Source organism: Salarias fasciatus, chromosome 3 (genome assembly GCF_902148845.1).
Source record: "Salarias fasciatus chromosome 3, fSalaFa1.1, whole genome shotgun sequence".
Taxonomy (NCBI): Eukaryota; Metazoa; Chordata; class Actinopteri; order Blenniiformes; family Blenniidae; genus Salarias; species Salarias fasciatus.
The window spans coordinates 5,562,388-5,583,526 of record NC_043747.1 but is presented as its reverse complement, the minus strand read 5'-3'; the positions used below and the strand labels follow the sequence as shown (position 1 = coordinate 5,583,526).

The window sequence follows — 21,139 nt, the reverse complement described above, 5'->3', positions numbered from 1 at the left end:
ACTAACGTGTCTAAAAAGTCAATTCTGGGAAGGTAATTCACTGGAGGTAAAGCGCCTGTCCGGACTGAGAGGCGGAGTTCAGCCACACGCTAAAGCCAACTCTGGTTTATCAAACCATGGCGAACAGCTCCGGTGACAGTGAGGGAATGGCGTTTTTTAGCTCGATCAGACACGTGAACGGCAGAACAACATTCCCTCTCCGTTCTCTGGACACTGGTGAGTCCGCGTCTCCCCTTCTTACAGTCTCCCACTATCGCTGTCGGTGACTTTGCTCGACTTTGTTGCCACGGTGGACCGTAGATTAAGCCGGGGCGAAACAAGAAGAATTAGCAAGGAAAGCATTATGTTTATTGTAGCTCTGAGCTGTAAAGATAAACCGCCCCCCCCTCCCCCTCCCCCCCCAAAAAAAAGAAAGAAAAGGAAAAACTGCACGGCTTAGTGGAATATGGGGACAACAGCTGGCAGAGAAAATGGGACTAGAAGCTGTGCTCATTGTATAAAGTTGGCATGAATCCCCGGCATAACAAGATTAACCCTATTTTCACACGGACTGCGTTTTCTGCCTTCACAGTGCAGGCGTTGTAATTCCCAGCATCCGGGGGTGACCTCTCGTCCGGTCCGACACTCTGGTCTTCCCTCAGGAACACACGGGAGAGCGAGGAAGACGAAGGTCGTCATTATCACGTTTCTAAGCCACCGCTGGAGTTCCAGTCAAGCGCTCAAGGACTTTGAATTAAAATCCAACCTCAGCGGCACTGAGATCACTGAAAACACATGAAGGCTGCTTTTCACCAACACCAGCCTCAATTACAAGAGGAACGGTTCCCATCATCAGGCGTGTGTGTGAATTTCTCTGTGTCCTTCTTCCAGGTGCTTTTTCATTTTTGCTTAAAGTCCAGAAATGGCATAAAGAATGCAGCCTTGCTCAGCCGTGGGTGTCTATGTCCTCTTCCATATCAGATAGGCAAAAAAAGGCCCTTTAATGAGAAGACCGTGAGTCAATATTTACCTCCCCATGCCCGGCTGGTGAGCGCCGGCGCCAGAGGATGTGTGTCAATGTGTTTGTGTGTTTATGGAAATGTGTGATCAAGTCCCCTTTTCACTGAGAGAGATGGCTGTGAATAAATGCAGCGCGATGTTGTGACGACTGCTCCAGAGAGAGGGAGGCCGAATAATTATTAGAAGCGTTTAAGAATGGGAGGCGGGAGGCCGCGTTCTCACGTTGCACTATCACATCATCTTATTGATAAAACCGACAGCTGTCATCGAGGTCCCAGTTTAGCTATTTTGACCATCTTTGCTGATATTTCCACACCATATGCTGAGCTGGCTGAGACGAATGCCTGACGAGAAAGATCCGTCATTTTTTTTTGCTTTTGTTCTTGCCCATGCACATCGCCACACGCTCTCCTACCAGTACTGCTCCTTTAAGCGCTTCCATTTTGCTCTCCAAATATTACCCACAGCTCCTTCTTAAGATTAACGATTAGCCAAAGTATTTTTACCCCCCTGTAATCGCTGCATGGTAAAACTGATGGTGTAGTCTCGGACGCCTGACATGAGATGTGCCGCACAGAGTTGTTTATTGGAGGCAATATAACCTTGAACAAGGGCGTACACATGAAAACTTATGATGCCCCATCAATCCCACAGCAATAGTTTGGCTTAGGGTATATATATCTTTCCTGTTTTACTAAGAACCCGTTAAAATGAATTTGCACTCTCACCAAAACCATGTGCACCTTTAGATTTAGATAAAACAGCTAATATGTGCAAATGAGAATATTCTAATAAAATTTTTGAATTTATTAACTTAACGTGACACCATAGAGTCTGTTCATCCAGGATCAGGATTTGACCCTACTGTTTCTTTGTAGTTCTGTCAGAAGTCCCTTAAAAAGTCAAATAAACCTTGGGTCTAATGTCGGTGACGCTTCCATAAGTTGTCTAAAACTACAAATAAACACTTTGAGTGGGAAGACGGTTAATTAGTAACAAGAGAAAAGTCATCCGCGAGCTACAGTTGCTTACAGCAGTCTAAAACACTGTTTTTGAATCCGCTGTCTCGCCACTAAAGTCTGGAAGGTGAGGACAAAATGAGGTTTTGTGTTATTTAAAGAGATTCTCACTTTTTTTTTGTTTTTTTTTTTGTTTTCCTCAAAAGAAACAGACACTTTCTCATCACAGTTCTCCATTAGGACCTAGTTAACAGAGTTATAAAACGTTAAAAGCGCAAGCGGTGTGAAACAGAATGAATAAAGCAAAAGTTTCACCCTCGGTGCAGCGAAGTCGCACTCGGCGCTGATGAGCCACGAGCACAAACAGCTTGGGACTTGAGTGACGGCGGTACAGCAGCAGGCACATCAGCAATCAGACCTCATTTCCGAGTAATTTGGTGTTGCCGGCGCTGTATTAACTCCATAGGCGGTCCCGTCTGTTTGGAAGGCTAATTTAATAAATAAATGTCATGGAAGCAGCCCGGCGCACAGGAGAACCATGAAGTCAGAAAATGAAAGCCACACTGTTCGTTCAGGAATCGGATACGACGGTTCTTTTAGGTGCACTGAACCCTTCTCTGCAGCACCTGTACTTACAGAATATCAAACCCTTCACTCCACTGTACATCAATATTGTCGTATTACAGTCGCGGGGGCCTTTACTGGGTGAAAGGAGGGAGATTACGGCCCTCTTTTGAAGCTCGGCTGCCAGGTGCGTGATTGAAGTGGAATTCCGCGGAGGAGGTGTCGGGGAGGGATGGCGAAGCGTTTTCAGCAGTCGGCGGTGACAGCGATGCCTTCTGAGGCCCGTTTCGGTGAGAGCAGCTACACAGTCATGCATCCACAGCTGTTTTCCTCTCCCGATGCGCCGTCGCCCAAACCCACTTTGCCCGGTGGCCTTGCAAACGCCTCTTGGTCTTCATCTCATGGAAACTCGCCCTCCTTTTTCATTTCCAACAATTCTAAAGGGTTTTTTTTCTTTTTTCTGCACACGGCATGCCACAGCCTGGTCGTCCTTTTTTAGTTCTCTGCTGTAATCTATTGTGCATTCCCATTCATTGTTTGGTAACCTTCAGCGTTCAAGGGGAATTTCAAAGAAAATGTGTCAAAAAACGTGAACATTTTTCTCAGATGGCCACAAGTGGTCACTTCAAGGTCGTCTCGCGGCATATTATTCACAGAAATATCATGAATTCAGTGCTAAAGTGCTCAACAAAGACATTTAGACAGTAACATTTTCAAGTAAAAAGGGGAAAACTCGTTTTGGGTGTCCATTTACACAAAGCCAGTGCTCGGAATATTGTTTAAAGGTGCATTAAGGAGTTTTTCAACTTTAAAAATTCTTATTTTCCACCATAAATATGTTACACATTTTTAATGATGTGTACAATGTGCCCTGACATATTCATTACAAGCACCGCTAACAGCGCTAAATTGTCACTTGAAAGTTGCAGTGCCGGTCCGGCACCAGAGTTTTTTTGGGGAGAATTTGAAAGGAATGACGTAATGCGCGCTCCGGCTGGCTAGGTTTCCTTAAGTTTTGCTTTGGCCGCCATTACTCCGCCAGATGCTTAGTGAGCAACAACTGAGCAGGATCTTCCAGAAAGTAAGAACAGACTGGCTTCTAGCACTGCCACAGCTCCACACAGACTCCACCAGGTAAAAGAAACTCCCCTCTTCTGTGTACGCGAGCCACAGGCACGAGTGTTTCACTAAGCTGCATTACGCCCAAGGCCTGCAGGGGGCACTGTTTCGCATAAAACGTGCAAACTCCTTAAGGCACCTTTAAAACGGCTCCCCAGGTGGAACTTTTCAAAAGTGCTCCAACTCCGTCTTTGTGTAGAGGAAGTAGAATCAAAACTTTTCTGAATCAGTACAGCAGATCTGCACCACGGTTCGAGAAAATAGTTCTTCTTTTAGAACTTTGTCATTTCAGAGTTTAAAGTCACCATAATAATCCAACTTGGTCACTGGTTCATAAGAATGACTGGGTACTTGCCATTTTTAATTTTTATAGCATATTTCTCTCTGTGCGTACGTGTCTGTGGTTTCATTACAAAACAGCTTTTTCGTGGCTGAACATGAAAACAACATCATTTTCGGTGTTTCTGCGATTGAACATGTTTTTCGATTCCGGTCGATTTTCACTTAAAACGGTGTGAATGAAGAAAACCTTGAGCAAGGTCTCTAAAAAAATCTTCAAAAGGGTGGTGTCACGAGAAACCTGGCTGCAATATGCAACTTTACAGCTTCTGAACCACAGACTAATTTTCATAGAAGACAAAAGTAACATGCTCATAGCCCAGAATACCAATCAGTCAGGAGGGTCTTTCTGCTAGAATAAGAGCTGGTGTGGTATTTTTTGATCAATCAATTCTCGGAATTCCCCTTGTAAGGGGTAAATAAGTCATTGGAGACATAGTTGATGTAGTCAGTCAAATCAGCAATCAACCAACTGTAAAGTTGCAAAGGCAGCATAAAAAAGCTCCACACCATAATTAAAAAAATAATAAAAAAAAAAAAACTGGAAAATGACTCTGTAGCAACAATAAGCAATCAATATTTCATGTAAGCCATCACACAACAATGCTGATGTCAACATATTGATTCCCAGCAGTGACTGGGAAGCATTCAGTAGAGAAAGACTGGTTGTGGAAGCTTTGACCTTGATACTGTGCTACTTATGGTAGGTGATAAAAATAATGTGGCAGGTTGCAAAACTTATTCCGATTATTATTCAGAGTATTATTGCGATTATGTCTTTGAGCCTCTTCATCCTGTAAGTTTATGAAACTCTAGCTTTGTATTGTCACATTATTCCTTCTCCTCCAATAAACTATTAGAAATAAACTCTCCCCAGTGTTTTGTGCAATCCAGACTGCAGAATACGATATATCCCAAAATCCATGGAAGCAAATACACTCAAGAGGAGGTGTGTGTTATTCCACGTGCCTGTCGATCCGGCGCCACAGCTTTCTGTGCAGACGGTGAGCAGACGGGACCTGCCAGCTGCACCTGACATGAGAAGTTGATGGAGTGACTTTTTCATCCGTTGTTGTGAAAGTTATCACAATTTCAGGAAGCGGCTGCTTCAATGGCGAGGAGATCTGTCGCCGCCAACCAACATACTTCCGTGCCAAAAAGCACTTCAGAAGCTTGTTTTAAGTCAGCTCGCTGCTACTTGCCACCTCTCCAGCATGCAGAATTGCTTTTTTGTTTTTTTGTTTTTTTTTTTTGCAAATCCTAACGGGCCAACGCACAACACTGTTCTCTCTCTGCGCCTGCACTCTGGACAGCCTTGAAGATTTTATGGGTTGTTAACAAGTCATTGCTTTATGCTTGTAAAATTTTACATTTTAAAGACTCATTATTATAACAGAACTACACGGTAGTAACCTTTTCCAGCCCTGAGGCTCCAATCAATTCCTCTTATAAAAATGTTGAAGAAGAGAATTTAATAAACTGGCGTGTTGGACGAATGACTCCTCATTGACAGATCATGACTGTCTGGCTGCTGAGCTTGGCTCAGAAAGCAACACAGACAAAATGTTGCTGCAGAGACTTTATTGTGATTAAAATTACATTTAAAAGACAGTAAATCTGAATTACTTCTTTTTCAAAATTGCAGGCATAAACTGAGGTCATGGCCAGCTCAGAAATAGCTAGATGCAATAGATAAAATGAAAAAAATGACCATGTCTGACTGTATGGAGTGACTGCAGATCTGGGAGGAGCCGCCCATCTGTTAATTACCACTGCACACAAATCATCAGGAGACCCTAAAGCTTGTAAAAAAGAAGAGAGAAATCAAGCATAATTCCATAAAAACTTACCACCAAGTACTCCAAAATCCATGCATATGAAATTTAAAGCCATTGACGCGAGAACATTAGTGTAACGATGCTGAGATAGTCGACGCAGTCAAACAAGCCATCGATTAGCTTTGCTGTTGCATTAGAAAATCTGTCTAATGCACTCCCAACTCCTGCAGCGGGCTACAAAGCATGTGTGCAGTGAAGAGATGCGTGTCGATTTCCCCTCCGAAAAAGATCTTTCAAATCGGCCGTGACTGTCTCGCGTGAAAATGTCGCATTCTCGTGACACCAGGTTGTGGCACAGCGGTGCATTAGGCACCTGAGGCAATCATTTAAAGATGTTGCAAAGATTTTGCTGGAGATTGCATCGTTGGGGCAACTGCTAGTCCTTTCGGCTGCACGGTGCAGCAGTGGTGAACATTTTTAGCTCACAGCAGGGGGATCTGATTGAATTCCAAACCCTTTCTGGATGACAGATCCACGTTATCTCCGAAGTGTGAGTTTTCTGTGGGTGCTCTGGCACCAGCAGCCTGTTTGGTCATTAAGTTACTTCATCGATTCCGTTCAGGAGACGCATTTGATTCATTAAATCAAAGTTAACTTTAATTACCACTAGGAGAAATGGGCCATCATAATATAGCAACCATGGAGCAGTGGGGGTCTCGCTCGTAGACCCAAAAAGGTCGGCACAAGCTGGGTCTTTCTCTGATCCGACCTCTGACCAGCGAGCCGGTCACACGCTCACCTCTCTCTCTTGCATCTCGCCCAAAGTCAACTGGGATTTGCTCTTGCTATTCCCAGGTACAGAGGAAAAGTCATGGGATAAAATGGATGATCCTCTTCCAGTTCAGTGATAATGAGGATGGATAGTCGCTGCTGCACTGGCCAGAGCTATCGCTCAAGCGTCCGCTCGTGCGGCGCTGACGAGGGGCGGCAAGCTGGATTTACCCGCACGCAATGGTCGACTCAACTGGTAGGACTTTCAAACCAGATGAAGAGTAAAGAAGGCTAGAAACACCTCTCCGACAGTTCACTCAATGCTCATTCACCTCACTCACAACGCTGCAACACACAGGTCAAAACTAATGTTCTCGCAATGAGGTCAGTCTGCGTCGAAAGTCTTAACAAAGGACAAAATGTAGAGAAAAAAACTGAAGATTAGGGGTTGAGACATCTAATGCGGCGCAATCGTTACCCGTTTTTGGTAATACACAGAAGGCTCTGTGGTCATTCGAGTGCATATGAATTCATGGTTTCCTCTTTTTCTCTCAAAAACCAAAAAGCCCAGAGAGAAACCATGGCAGCGGGACGTAATGAAAACAGCGTGGCAAAGAGAGACCGAGATAAGCGGCGTCCTTCAAAGCAGAAGGAGCAGAGAAATATTGGGAAGCCATGCCTAAATGGTGAGATTGTGCTTTGCTGTCTGTTCAAGGAAGCCGGGAATCTATCAAGCAAAGAATGGAGGCCCAGGAGCATGTGTCCTTTGAACTTGGGATTGCTCAGCCAGCAAAATGGTGCTACACAGCCCGGAGGGAGGAAAAAACTGGAGTGGGTACAGAGTGAGAAAAGAGGGAAAAAAAAAAGATGAGTTGAAGGGGAGGGAATGCATGAAGAGAGTAAGATGACTAGAAAGTAGCAGCAGAGATGGTAAAAATATTTCTTTCCTCGTTCTTTTTCCACGTTTATCAAGATGATTTTTTTTAAATTTACCCCTAAACATCGACATACATCATTCTCAATGAGTCCGGCTGCATTTCTGGGGCTTCATTCAACAATCAGACAATTTTGTTGTTGGATAATCACTTCATATTTTATTTATTAACACAGCAGATGAGTGGAGGTGTGCAGCGACTGCAGTGGGAGCATTCATTGACGAGGTGGGCACAACACTGCAGACTCGACTGACGGATTTTAGCAATAGTCTTGTTTTTACTAAGATGGATTTATCATATCACATGCATAAGTGATGCATTGATAGTAACAGCAGCGTTTGCCTCGAGTGTTGTGACTTCCAGCCTATAATCTCCTGTGATTTGGTGGATTTAGAGTAGACAGTCATCGTCATAACAATTCAACCTTGTTGTCTTGTGAATGTCCAGTTTTAATGTTTACAGCATGTGGTTTTGTTTTTGCTTCAGAAAGGTTTTGTCTTCTCAGAGCAGCTTTTTGAAAATTATGTCCATGAACATGGAAACGTACAAATTGTAATGAAACTGCGCACTATAGGTATAAGCATTAACAATGGTAAGCACACAGTCATGGACAGATGACCACGTTGAACTGCTCTCACGGGCGACTCTCAAAACTACCAAGCCTCAGGAGAACTCTTTACTACAGCCTTGGGCGCATGTGCAGCATTTTATTAAAGTTGCATTTTACACCATCTACATGCCTCTACCTTGGCAACTGTTTGGAAAAAGTTGATCTTTCAGTGGTTCAGAGCACCACTGCGTAAACTGACACGCAAAAGACAGCAAAGGTGCATTTTTAACTTTAAAACATCACAGAAACATGGTCCAAGCTGCCAATTTCATTTAGGAATTTCATAACACAATAGATATCCTTTTTTCATAAGCTTTTATTATAACGCTGAAATATATTTTAAAAGTTTAAAATGTAAATATTACACCTATTATCTTGTGTGAAGTATTTTCAAGCTAAGGAGCTACCAAAGCTAAAGAAGCTAACTATCAGTAGCGACATATACACCATCGCTTTGATTAATGACAACACAACATCCGTGTAATCATGTAGTACAGCCATGTGTCTTCATTAGCCTTTATCAGTATGGCTGATTGGTGAATTAAAAAAGAAAGAAAGAAACAACACAGCTTACATTGAGCTAGCCTCCATCATTACAGCCACATCCACCGCTGATACGGTTATCGAGGAAACCTCCTCCGGCAGCCTTATGGGGTACAACCCTCTCATTAGCGCCATACTTATTTATGTATACAGGACAAGTTAATTGGGAGTTCAATTACCAGGGGGGTGAACACCCCCACCCCACACACACACACACACACCTTTCTCTCTCCACTTCCCATGCACACACTCTGCCCCAAGTCACTCCACCTCCCCCCTTTTTCTAGTTGCTATCGAGGAGATGGAGCAATTAGCACCATGATGTATGGCTCCCTTTGGTATGATCTGCTATTTGCCCCAGCGATGCTCCGTCACAGTTCAACCGCTGAAGCTCTGAGTCACACAGCATTAAGCTAGCATTTTCACGACATCTGAATTACTACCTTGATGAAACATGTCACTTTAGCATGATTTTAGCTACTCCTGCTATCTGGATTTCATACCTTGAGGGCAAGAATCTTCTGGAATTTCACAAACTGAGACAGAAAGAAGCCCTAACTCAGTTTTAAAGCAGATAAAACTTCGAGTACGGCAAGCAAGAGCCCAGAATAAGATAAGTGCAGACACAAGGCTAACAGGGAAGCTAATGAACAATGCAGCTGCAGCCGAGGATGACTGTCACTTCAACAGAAACGCACTTCTCAGCCTTCAGAGCCTGGGTTGTCTGCAGAATGAAACTTAAAAAACCGTGACATTTCAAGGGGCATTTCAGGTCCCACGTGCTATGGGCTGGTTGCCTAGCAACCTCAACATCAGCACCGCTATGTAGGACAAAACTCAAACCATAATTAAAAACGTCACTTTGTGCAATGGTAGAGTTTGTGATTTTACTTGGTGTTATCTTTTATTTTTTTTCTTTTGCTTGTTTCCTGTATCCGCATAGGATATAACAAATCTTTATTGCCCGTCCGGGGCATGGACTTCTTTGACGCTGTGCCCAGAGAGCTGGTGGGGGTCGAGGGTCTTGCTCAGCGACCCACAGTAATAACCTGTCAAACTGTGGGATTCAAACGTGCAAACCCCAGCCTCCAGGCCACCACTAGTATTCCATTCACTGTTAAGAATATTAGAAGCACTGGAGACAAAGAATGTCTTGAATATATTTTTAGTTGAGTGAGACAAACGAGAGAGAGACTCCATAGCACCTTCTTCTTCAACATAAGAAGTCAATCAAAGGCTTCTGGGATTTTCCAATTACCTTAGAAGTCACTTAGCACCTCTGATGTAATATCTTCTATTATGCTGATTTGTTTTCCTTGTAATTTGATTGAGCTGAAAGCCCATAATGACACATGAAACTGCTTCTCATCTTTTCCCTTGTACCGGTTGGGAATGTTGTCTGAGCCTCAAATTGTTCTGTTAGTTCAGTGCTACGAATCATGGGATTTGCGACGCCGCCGAGGAAAGACGCCGTTCACGTCAAACTGCGAGAGCCAGGCGCTCCGCACACCGACATCGTCGACCGCCGAGCGGTACGACTCCTTCGTGTTGTGGAATTCAGGAAGGTGCAGATCCCTCATCGGCCATGATGGACTTGATTGCCCTGGCATGTTGGGGGAAACAGCATCTGCTCACGCCACGTAGTGCTAAAACACCTCAGCGGGAAACAAATGGGTGGTGTTTGAAGTCGACTCCCCGAACGCACGCTTTCACTTCCCTTCAGGTTTTCGCCGCTCGGAGCTCGCCTGAGGTGTAAGCGGTCCATTCCAGTTGACCTCAGGCCTCCTCTGGGACTTGGATTTTCTGCTTTATTCCAATATATATATATATAATGAAAGGTGGGGGCGGGGGGAGTGATGATGAAAGTGAATTAGGGTGTAGTGAGTGGTAATGAGCTAAGCAGCTGTTTTTTTGAACACGGCTCCATTTGGAGCTGCCAAGTGGAAAAAGGACTGCTGCATCAACCTTTCTTCCTCATAAATAGTGATGTACTGTGTGCGCGCCGCTGCCAAAAAAAAGGATAACGCCTAATTTTCTGTGACACTCCTGGATATCATTGCTGTCACCAGCTTAAAAAAAAATAAAAAAAGAATGTGGGAAATGATATCCTATACAAACCCTGGGCATACATTACCTTATGTGACTGCTGCTTATCTCTCAAAACCGTTTTGTGTGGCTATTTATTTACTTTCACATCAATAAACTTCCCACTCCTTTTGTTTCAGGTGAATTAATAAGCCTATTTGTCAAGCCTCTGGGCATTACACATGTGTTTATCCAGGCAACAGCGGCAGTGAAGCAGCATTAACCTCAGTCCTTGGCCACTGTCTTGGCAGGACGTGCTCAGGCGCGGCGCCGTTTATGTAGGTCACGGGCGCTTTGGCAGCGCTCCGAGCCCGGCACAAGCACCGCGCCTGCACTCGCGGGGGGGAGAGGAAACCTCGGAAAGGTTTCGGGATGCAGGTGCATCATGCATATAGCATGAGTGAAATGAAAGCCGTTACCTGGAGGGTAACAGGAAGCTGAGCTACCCATCTGCAAAGCGCGCTCTGTTGACCTACTGCTGGGGTCGCAAAGTGGAAATTGTGTTCTTCTGTGTTTTTCATATAAAAATCTGACAGGGCTTTTCACTATTGCAGCCACACACTGTATATATATATATATATATATATATATATATATATATATATATATATATATATATATATATATATATATATATATATATATATGTGTATATATATGTGTGTATGTATATATATATATACATATATATATATATATATATATATATATATATATATATATATATATAAAATAAAAGTACAGCTATCATCATATTCACTTAATTATCAGCAACTTAGAAAGTAAAGATGTACTCTGAATATCTACATTTTAAAATTCATCTTTGCCAATAGCTTCCATCACTTTTCCACTGTGGTATCTTTAAAGAAAAGAAAAGACAAACATTTAAAGTTTGCCGGGGTTATTTCCTCAGTGTCAGATTTCAGTTCTCTTCAAAGGTTTTGCAGTTGGACGTAACTCAGGACTCATTAATGTACATTTTAAAGCAGCTTCGGTACATCTTTTCCTTTACACTGCTGTGTGCGCAGTGGCTAACTCATTTTTCTTTAAAATCTTTGGTAATAGTTATGTTTCAACGCTCCTTTCATGTAGTTAGTACATCCGACACCAGAAGCTCTTCATGCATTCATAACTGAACTGAATTCAGTGTATTTAAACATTCTGCACACAACAAAAGAAAAATGTCATTTTACTGTATGGTTGTATGAAGATGTAACTTCCCCACTCCTTCTCCCTGATTAAAATGCAGTATTCTGTTTTTTAACTCATCAGTTCATTGTAATATCCAGTCAAAACGATGGATGAATGGAGATATTTCTCAAAAACTCCATCAGGCTCTGTCCTTAAAACCATTGTTCTATGCAGTCCGTTGTGCGTCTCTGACACTTGTTGCCTTTTTGTGTCTTTCTTTGGGTATTGCTGCGGCGCTCGGCCTTGACTCGAGGTGTCCCGTTTCGTTTTGCGTTTCGGCAGAAACTCCCACTGCCTCGGCTCCGCCTGCAGCTCTTTTCATGTCCTGCCCGCCGTTTTTGACTGCGAAGCTTCAACATGACAAACTGTCGAAGCCGTGTTTTCAGGATGGACAATATCAGCTATTCAGACACTGTTAGACAGCTCCCTGCTCTTAAAAATTACAAAAACTACATTTACAGAGTTAATTCAGTACATTTTACCACTGCAGACTTAGAAAAATTAAGATGAACTTTAGTAGTTATTAGAATTAATCTCTATGAGTAATACTTTCACTTTAGATCCTGTTTTTACAACATTTTCACGAGAAAATGCAAAATTTTAGTTGCATTTTCGGTGTTTGGTGGTCAGAACCACTGACAACAAACAGCAGCCACTAGTGGCCCAACATGGACACTGCTTAGTTGTCAGAATTTCTGCAATTTCTGTCTAAATGAACATCATCTTCAGAACGTTGCTGTGTAAACATAAAACTTTTCCGAATCTGAAATGCAAGAACAATACGCTTAAATGTGGTGTAAGTTCTGCAGTTCTGTTGTCTCATTTTAAACAACAACAAAAAAAACCCAGAAATCTGTGAACAATAGAAAGAAATGAGTATTATGTCACAATATGTCTTGACGTAACATTTCAATATGGTAAAATACTAGAAAATGTATTGAATACAGTGAATTCAACGTGTGTTGAAAAGAAGCAGTGAATAAATGCACATGCAAAAAATACATATAAGATGTTAAAATATAAAATTAATATAAAAAAGTAAATAAAGTAAATGAAAAAAGAGTTTCAAAGTAATCTAATTGCTTGGCAACCTGAAAGACTTGCTTGCAATTTGTCGGATAAATGAATGCATTAATATCACAGCAGTCATTTTCCCAAAGTCATTTAACCTCTAATTACCCCGACTGCAGAGCTCATGGCTGCTTCGCCCCTACACCGCCGTTTGGAGGTCAACGCAAGAACAAAGACGGGGTCAGGAGCAATTACAAAAACAATGGCCTGCAAAGGCACGTAGCCGCTTTAATTACAAGCAGCTAATGGTGAAAGAGGCATGCCCGTAACTTTCGCTAAATGCACCTTAGCAGACGATTACAGCGTGGAGGAGGAGGCACCCACACGCATCCATAAAGCACATCAGTGTTTCCAGGCGGCGACGAAGCTTTGAAGTGAAGCAAAAAGACATTTCCAAGCGTTTAGGGTCGATCTAATCAGCCAATGTGCAATGCTAGTCTTTAATTTCTGCCGTTCTACCTCTCAACCTGTAACCACGTCAAGACGGGTGTTGCTAAGAGATGAGCGAAAACATTTTGAAAGTGGAGGATCTACTGAGCGGCGTAATGGGAAAACAAAACTGTACTTAAGGGAGATGAGATGGCACAACCTTCTTAAATGACAAAAACTTCAGCCGTCAAACTCAATTTTCACGTTTTACTGATTCCACTTAAGGGCTGACATCCATCATTACTAAAGATTTTCAGCAATATTTTGTTTTTTTTTTGTAGAAAATCAGGCCAAGGTAGCTAATAGCGTCTATTTTAATCATCAGTTCCAGGCTGCATTCGGAGCTGTCAGGAAGCGGATGTTGAACGTGCATCTTCGGAGAACAATGCGGTTCAGATCACAGCCAGAGCTTCGGCTGTTTTTTTTATTTATTTTTTTCCCCGTTCCATCTCTGCATCGAGCAGATCTGAGCGCCGCCGTTTTCATGTGTCAAACTCCATCCGCTCGTCAGCTCGCTCTAATGTGTACATCAAAGTCTGCCGCCGCCAAAGACTCCGTTTCGCCAGCGCATCAGTGAAGAGGACGGGAGGAAAAACCAATAGTCTTTCAGATGTGTGTGATCTGTTCAGATCACTATTGACAGGATTTCTATTTCTTTATTTCACACCTTAAAAAAGGAAAAACCTTCATCTTTATTACTGCACAGCATCACCAGCATCCGTCACCAATGGCTGCTAAAAACTACTGAGGTGTGTTTACTGATTTTGACGAAAAAGCTCAAAACACTATTAACTTCTACAGTATATTAAAATATCTGTTTTTTTTTTTAAGTTGCTTTTGAAAAATGCATTCGCTTTGTCTTTGTTATGGTGTAGCTTTTGGAATACGATGTGCATGCAGGATGGAAACGCATGAGATAGTTCAGTACGTCAAACTTATCGGTGAATCAAACTGAAGAAAATCAAGTTAAAATGTTTGCTTTGGGACAAAATCAAGCCTCCAGGACTACACTGTACAACATCCAACAGCTGCATCTTAATGTGGAACATCTTCAAATCATTAATCGATCCATGCTCTGCTCAGACGAAGCTGGAAAATTATCCCAGCTCACACGTGGGGCAGAGGACAAACTGGACAGTATTGTCTTTAACAATGGTCAAGGAAATGACGGAAGACCCCCCCCCCCCCCCCCCCCCAAGAAAAAAAAAAAAAAAAAGCACAGGGAGAACATGCAAACTCCACACTGACAGCTTGTCGAAATCAAACTCCTGATGTGCGAAAGTGGAGCCAAGGAGAAAGATTGGACCCTTTTGCAGGCCGGTATTTGACCCCTTTGTGCCCATTAATGGCCTTTATCAACTTTTCTCAGGACTCGGGGAAACAAAACCAGTGCACGCACAGGGAGAACATGCACTCTCCACACACAAACCTGCAACACACACGACAAACATACAGCTACACACTGAACTCTTTGGACAACGCTAACTACTTCCCTTTTTTGGTGCAAGGATCCACGAATCAATTATGTGGCATTTTCATTTTATTCAAGATGTTTTCACTGAACTTGACCAACTTCAGCAGCCATTCCCATTATTACAAATCCACGCTAATGCTAACGCACTAATAATAAAGGGGCTGGCTTACACTCACAGATTTTACCCTGTGGAAGGCTGAATGGGACCTCTGGGTGACGCTGGATATTGGGATACAGATTTACAAAGGCGGAAAAACCAAGTGTTGCTCCGAAACCATGAAATCAGAGTTTGGACACTGCAGTGAACTGAGCTGAGGGTCATTGTCAGATCTACACGTCTCGTTACGTTTCCATGCACGTCAGATGAACGAGTGCTTCAGACCACCGTGGCTCTCAGCTGCTGAATAATAATTCAACCCTCATTTTAAAAAGTCCATCTCCTTCGTTTCTTTATTCACTCCAATCTTTTTAGGCCCTTTCGAAGGATGGATATCCTTCAGTGTCTTTTATTTCTGTGAGCTTATCCAGCGTCCGTGAAGCACATCTTTTGTACTTCCATCGGTAGTTTTTTTTCCCTCCCATAAATGCCCATTAGCTGTTGCTTTGGGTGACTCACATCCCCGTCGCTGCTTCTCCTCCCGACACGGGGACAGGCTGTTTCTGGCTCATTTCCACGTAAAGGTTTTTTTTCCCCTGATAATGACACGCTGCTCGGAGTGGCAGCCGGCGGTTGGAACTGATCAATTTCAGATAAACACTGGAAGAAGTCATGTTTTAAAAAAAATAGCCATCTTTTTCCTTTACAACCACATGTTCAACAGAATAATTTATAGCGGTGACTGATTTCTCTCCCACTTGTTGGTCCTTTTGTTTTGTTACTGCCATAAATTCTTTCTTTTTATACTGCCTGTGCAGTTTTATCTACCTGGTACAGATGCCTTCAAATCAATTACAGATTAGTAAATATCGACTTTGGTCTGAAAAACACAGGAAGTAACAGATCGGATCATTAAGTCTTCCCCTCTAATGAAGACTTGAGAATGAAGTAAGGTATACATTCACAATGTTTTGTTGTTTGCACTATGGGCATAACTCCATGTCACGAGACTGACGACTTTCTGTTAGGCTCGAAAGAAAAACATGTAGGGCATTCCTTGTATTTTTGTTGGAAATTACTCAATTCCAAGACTTTTTGATGACTTTTCTAGTGACAAATGTACACTTTATTCTCACAGTATCCATTCGGTTTTATGTATACAACCCACAGTTTATTTGTTTTAACACATTCTTTCAGCTCGATCAACAAAACTGGAGCAAAGCCACAATTTTCTTGCTGCAGAAGCCATTTATGTGAAATGACTGTGCTTGTTTGCCATGGACCAACACATTAGAGAATTTGGCGTTGTGTTTGGAGTGTGTAATAAAGACCGATGCGTCTTCCTCTTGACCATTTTAGCTTCATTTCTATTCTCCTGATTGTAAAACTTTGCAAAGGAGAGCCTGACTAATCAATAATCGTGCCTTGACTCGTCCAGAACTACACAGCAATACGCCGTATGAGCGACGCGTTTCATCATTAAAATGTTTCCCATTAACAGACGTGCACTCCCCCTCTGGAGTGAGGCGGCGGAGGTGTCCTGCGAGGCAGGCCCTTCGCGACCGAGCTCACACGGCGACAACACGGCCCTGTTAGAGGCTTCTGAAGCACCTTAAAACCGACTGAAAGGCAGAGCGAAAGATCTTTACATTCCCACCCGCGCGTTAGATAAAACGGATAAATACGCCGCTGCTCTGGCAGTCGGCCATAATGACCCAATTTGCAGTCCTCAAACCAAAGAACCGCTCTGGAAATAAATTAACACTGAGTAAATGAATATCTTCATGTTGCCCCTCTCGTTCTCGCTCTCTCCTCCAATCCCTCATTGTGTCGCTCTCCTCCTTACCTCCATCAACACTCTCTCTCTCTCTCTCTCTCTCCATTTTCAAAAGGACAAATGTTTCCTGCAGTCACTGTAGCGCCACATTGGTATTCTGCTCTCAAATAGCCGAGAGCCAGGCAGCAGTATCTGCTTCCAGCAACCACACAGCAATCTGACACAGAGCGCGCCCAGATAGAAGGGGAGAAAAAGGCTCGAAGAATTAAACGAACTGTGAAATATGAGACAGAGACAGGAGGGGAGGAAGAGGGAGGCAGACCTCTGTGGCCGTCGCCCGTTCCGTCGGTGGGCCTCCAAACATCCCCTCAATCGCAGGAACTGAAGGAGCGCGCCGCTTTTGTCGGCGCTGAAAAAAGCGAGCTAATGCAGCTGCTTAAGACCGCTCCAAACTTTCTGCTTCAAAAATGACTCCCACGGCTTTGATCCAAACCACCGTTTTTCTTTCTTATTGCCTCAGATCTATCAAAAGCAATCCGTCAACCGAAAATACGTGCTAAATATTTTTGCTTGACTCGGGCCCCCATATTTTTTTCATTTTTTTTTTTTTTCTTGTTCTTCCTCAACTGTCAAAGCTTATCTGAGTGCCACAATAATGCACAACTTCAAACATCCAACACGACTCCTGGCAACATAATTGTCTACCTTTTCGAACGCCTTGTAATTACAAGTCATTTCATCACGCAGGACAGAGGCGGCGAGCTCCCGAGTCCATTGATTATTCCGAAAGTCGCGATGTAATATTAACAAGACGCGGCAAGCGATGCAGCCCCCCCCCCCCCCTTTTACAAACGATCAAGACAGAGAAAGCAGTTTCTGACGCCTGCATGTGGGGAATAAGAGGACTTACGGACAGATGAAAGAAACACGGAGATAAACGCGGGAGGAGTAGCCGGCGTAGGAAGTGCTGACAGCGGGTAAAGGTGAAAGACAGATAAGTGGAGCAGGGGAGTAAGCTCGGAACAGACAGGGAGCAGCGAAGAGAGGTGGAAAGGCTCCGATAGCCTTGAGAAAAAGGAAGGGTAGGAGGCGAGACGAGAAGGAACGGGGAGATGGATGAACGTGGAGGAGAGGTAAAGAAGAAAAAAGAAACGCCATAGATATGGAAATGGGATGTGTCAGTGAAGGAGGGAGCCGCGGGTTTCAGAACAGAACCGAGTTTGACGTGAGCTGACAGCGCAGGAGCGCATCCCAAGAGCAAACCCATCGAGAGCTGGGCGCTCGCCAGAGACAATGGGCTCCCAGAGACAGAACACAGATAGAAGGCATCAAAAACGGAATAAGAAAACAGAGGTGGGGAGGACGGAAGAAAGCGGGCCCACGCTGTGCGATCGCACATTTCAGATATTCACCAGCTTTGATGTTAAATATTGTTTTCAAATAAATCCGACATTCAAAGCAGCACCTGCGCCACTTGCACGAGTCGAGTAAATCCCCGAGAAGTGTCGTTCTCGACGACTCGATTGTTCAGGCAAAGGAAAGTTTTTTTTTTAAGGGCGGAGTACTAAAACTAAATGTCTGCCTCAAGCAGCCTCTTCACAAAGACTCTCAGACGATTTTCCTGAGCGCTCAGCAGGTCAGCACCTCCTCTATTAAACAGAACGAGAACACAGGCCACCGCCTGCTCGGCTGGAGCCAGGAACATCGCCGGCCTTCTGCTGGAGACTGAGAAAAGGTTCAAACATCTTAACTATATATCACACTTGGACAAAACTTCGAAAACATTCAGAAATAAATTTGATCTGTTCCAGTCAAGGTTGGAAGAAAAACAAATTGTCTTCATGAATATGGACAACTATGTCTGTGTGTGTTTGTGTGTGTTCTATATCCAAAATACTAGCACAGGTCTGCAACCTTAATGATCCAAAAATCCAAATCAAATTTAACTGGAGCAAAAACAGTGTTTGACCTTTAAAATGAGGCCAATGCAGCATCTGAAGTTCCATGTGATACATGTGCAAACTGGATGTTAAGTTGTATTCATAAAGTTTAACTTACAATTCAGACCAGTAAAAAGAATGGCCATTTCCTCCACCAAGGTTTACCCGGGAGGTTATGATTGTCCGTCTGTCTGTTTATCTGTCTGTAACTCAACTTTTCAGGAAACTAAAAAAATAGGACTAAGGACAAGTGATTAAATTTTGGGAGTGATCCGAATCAAATCACAGATTCTGGATTGATTAAAAATGTTTGCCATTACAGTCAATGGGAAGTCATTGAGGGGGAGGAGCGACTGGGCTGTTTTGTGGACGTCTGCGCTCTCTCACTGCTTTTCCAGTTTCCAGCTATTTTTGCACCTCGTTGTACCATTTTCATCCGTCAGTTTCAGCATTCTTGAGATAATTTCAACATTTTAGCTACTTTGGACTTTTATATGTTAATAAAATTGAGTAATTTCATTTTTCTAAGCTGTTCCTTTCAACATTTCTCGTGGTTTTTCATTCCAATATCGTTGTGCCTTAATTAAAGCCTATTTTAGCCACGAGACAAAAGTCTACTGCTACTTATATTTTTCTGAAAGTTTCAACAATAAAAGTTCTTTGATGATACCATGGATGCACTAGCAAAATGTCAATGCTTTACTTTAAACATTTTAGTGAGACCCATCACCTAGAACACAGTCTGCTGAGTTTATACTGTCAATACTTCAAGTTCTCATCATTCCGTCTTCCTGATCAGCAGTGAAGGCTGTCCAACCTACAGACTGTTTCTCAGTTGCATTAACACACTTTAATGAACTCGAACATTATCAAAGTTGGAGCCGGACGCCCAAAACTCTTCTCAATGACAGCTGTACAGGAAGTCCAACCAGTCATCCTCCGTACATACCTGACAGGGACGGAGCACTTCAAATAATGAACAAGATGATCATTTCATCTTAACAGCTGCAAAGCCAAGAAGCAACTCCGACGGAAGCAACACAACGCGCTGCGTCGAGACGAGGTGGAAGCAGGCGGAGTGTGACGCTCCTTACCTTCTTTGCAGTACTTTCCCTTGAAGCGAGTGTGGGTGCAGTCGCAGTGAACTTCTCCAGACTGAATGGAGCAAAACCCTCCGTTGAAGCACGGGTTCTGTTTGGTGCAGATGTACTCCAGGTTGCTCTGAATGCCCTGGCTGTTTAGCAAAGTGGGGGGGATCTCCCCCACCTTCAGGTTGGAGATCAGGCCCTGGAAGGGCGGCTCGTACTTCACCGTGCTGGACGTCAGTGCCGAGAGGCGCACGTCCGGCGGGATCCCGCCCACGAAGAGGTCGCTGACGACGGCCATCTCCTTCCTCTTCGACTTCACCTCGGCGACTTTCGTCTCCCCGTCCACCATGAGCAGCGTCTCCCGAAAGTTGCGGGTGAGCAGCACCATGTGCCAGCGGTCGTCGTTCACCCGCGTCTCCATGTGCAAGGTGGCGGGCTCGGCGCAGTGGATGGCGAAGCGCAGCTGCAGCCGTCCGCCGGCGATCAAAAGCTCCAGGAAGTCGCAGTTGCCGCCGTCGTCCAGGTAGAGCACCAGGGCTTTGCTGATGTTGGTTTTGAGGCTGAAGCTGAGCTCGCCTACCGATCCGGCCTCCCAGCGCACGTAGCGCGCCCACTGGCCGGGCGCCCCGCCGAATTCCAGCATCTTCACTGTGGTGAGCAGGCTGAGGAGGGTCAGAGGCCACAGGGGCCAGCACAGGAATCTTAACCCTCTCGTCATGCTAGTGTTCCCTTCTACGTTTGATTCCCTCGAGCTTTACTTCGCCACGGAGCTGAGACAAGCTTCACTGTGGGTCAATAGTCGGATCGTAAACTATTAGTATATGGCGATGAATTGGAAAATGAAGAGGTAAATAATCCTCACAGGAACCTTTTGCCAATTTTCCCAGCCTGCAAGCAGTTTATCCTCTTCTCTCTGTTGCGTTAATTCTTGTCCTTATCCTGACTCTCTCCTTCGTCTCTCCATCAGTTGGTGCCTCCGGGACTGAGGAGTAGCAAGAGAGTAAAAAAAAAAGGAGGGAATATGATAATTTCAACGCAGCCGTTCTTTCAAAAGCCTCTCGGTCTATCCTAGACCGAAAATAGAACTTTCGTCTCCAGAATCCAGATCTCGTTGCAATTTCCAGGAAATTTGAGCTGCCGCCAAAAGCTTGGGGGAAAGATTGTGATCTTTCTTCAAGAGGAGTGCAAGCAGAAGAAAATGAGCGAGCGAGGGGAGGGAGCCGTGGCGTGGAAGGGTATCAGAGCCTGCCGGTGTCTGCTGGAGCGTTCGGCGCGTTAGTCATTTTCACCATGGACCCATTCTGCTCCTCAAAGCCACCGAAGGCCAGACTCACGCAGGTACCGTCTCCATGATTATCGCCGCAGGTGTT

At 44.0% G+C, this 21,139-nt stretch overlaps 1 protein-coding gene across 7 annotated transcripts in view; it reads right to left on the bottom strand.

Moving 5' to 3' along the window:
* The window catches only part of nrxn2b (neurexin 2b), a 686,522-nt gene extending 665,940 nt beyond the window's left edge, over positions 1 to 20,582 (bottom strand). For 6 of the 7 annotated variants that reach the window (XM_030088531.1, XM_030088536.1, XM_030088533.1 and 3 more), the window contains exon 1: positions 19,776 to 20,582. In XM_030088531.1, the coding sequence (XP_029944391.1) occupies positions 19,776 to 20,487 (712 nt within the window). In that variant the 5' untranslated portion in view covers positions 20,488 to 20,582. The remainder of the gene's footprint in view (positions 1 to 19,775) is intronic. The other variant, XM_030088537.1, reaches the window with a different exon arrangement.
* Positions 20,583 to 21,139: the final 557 nt, after the last annotated feature.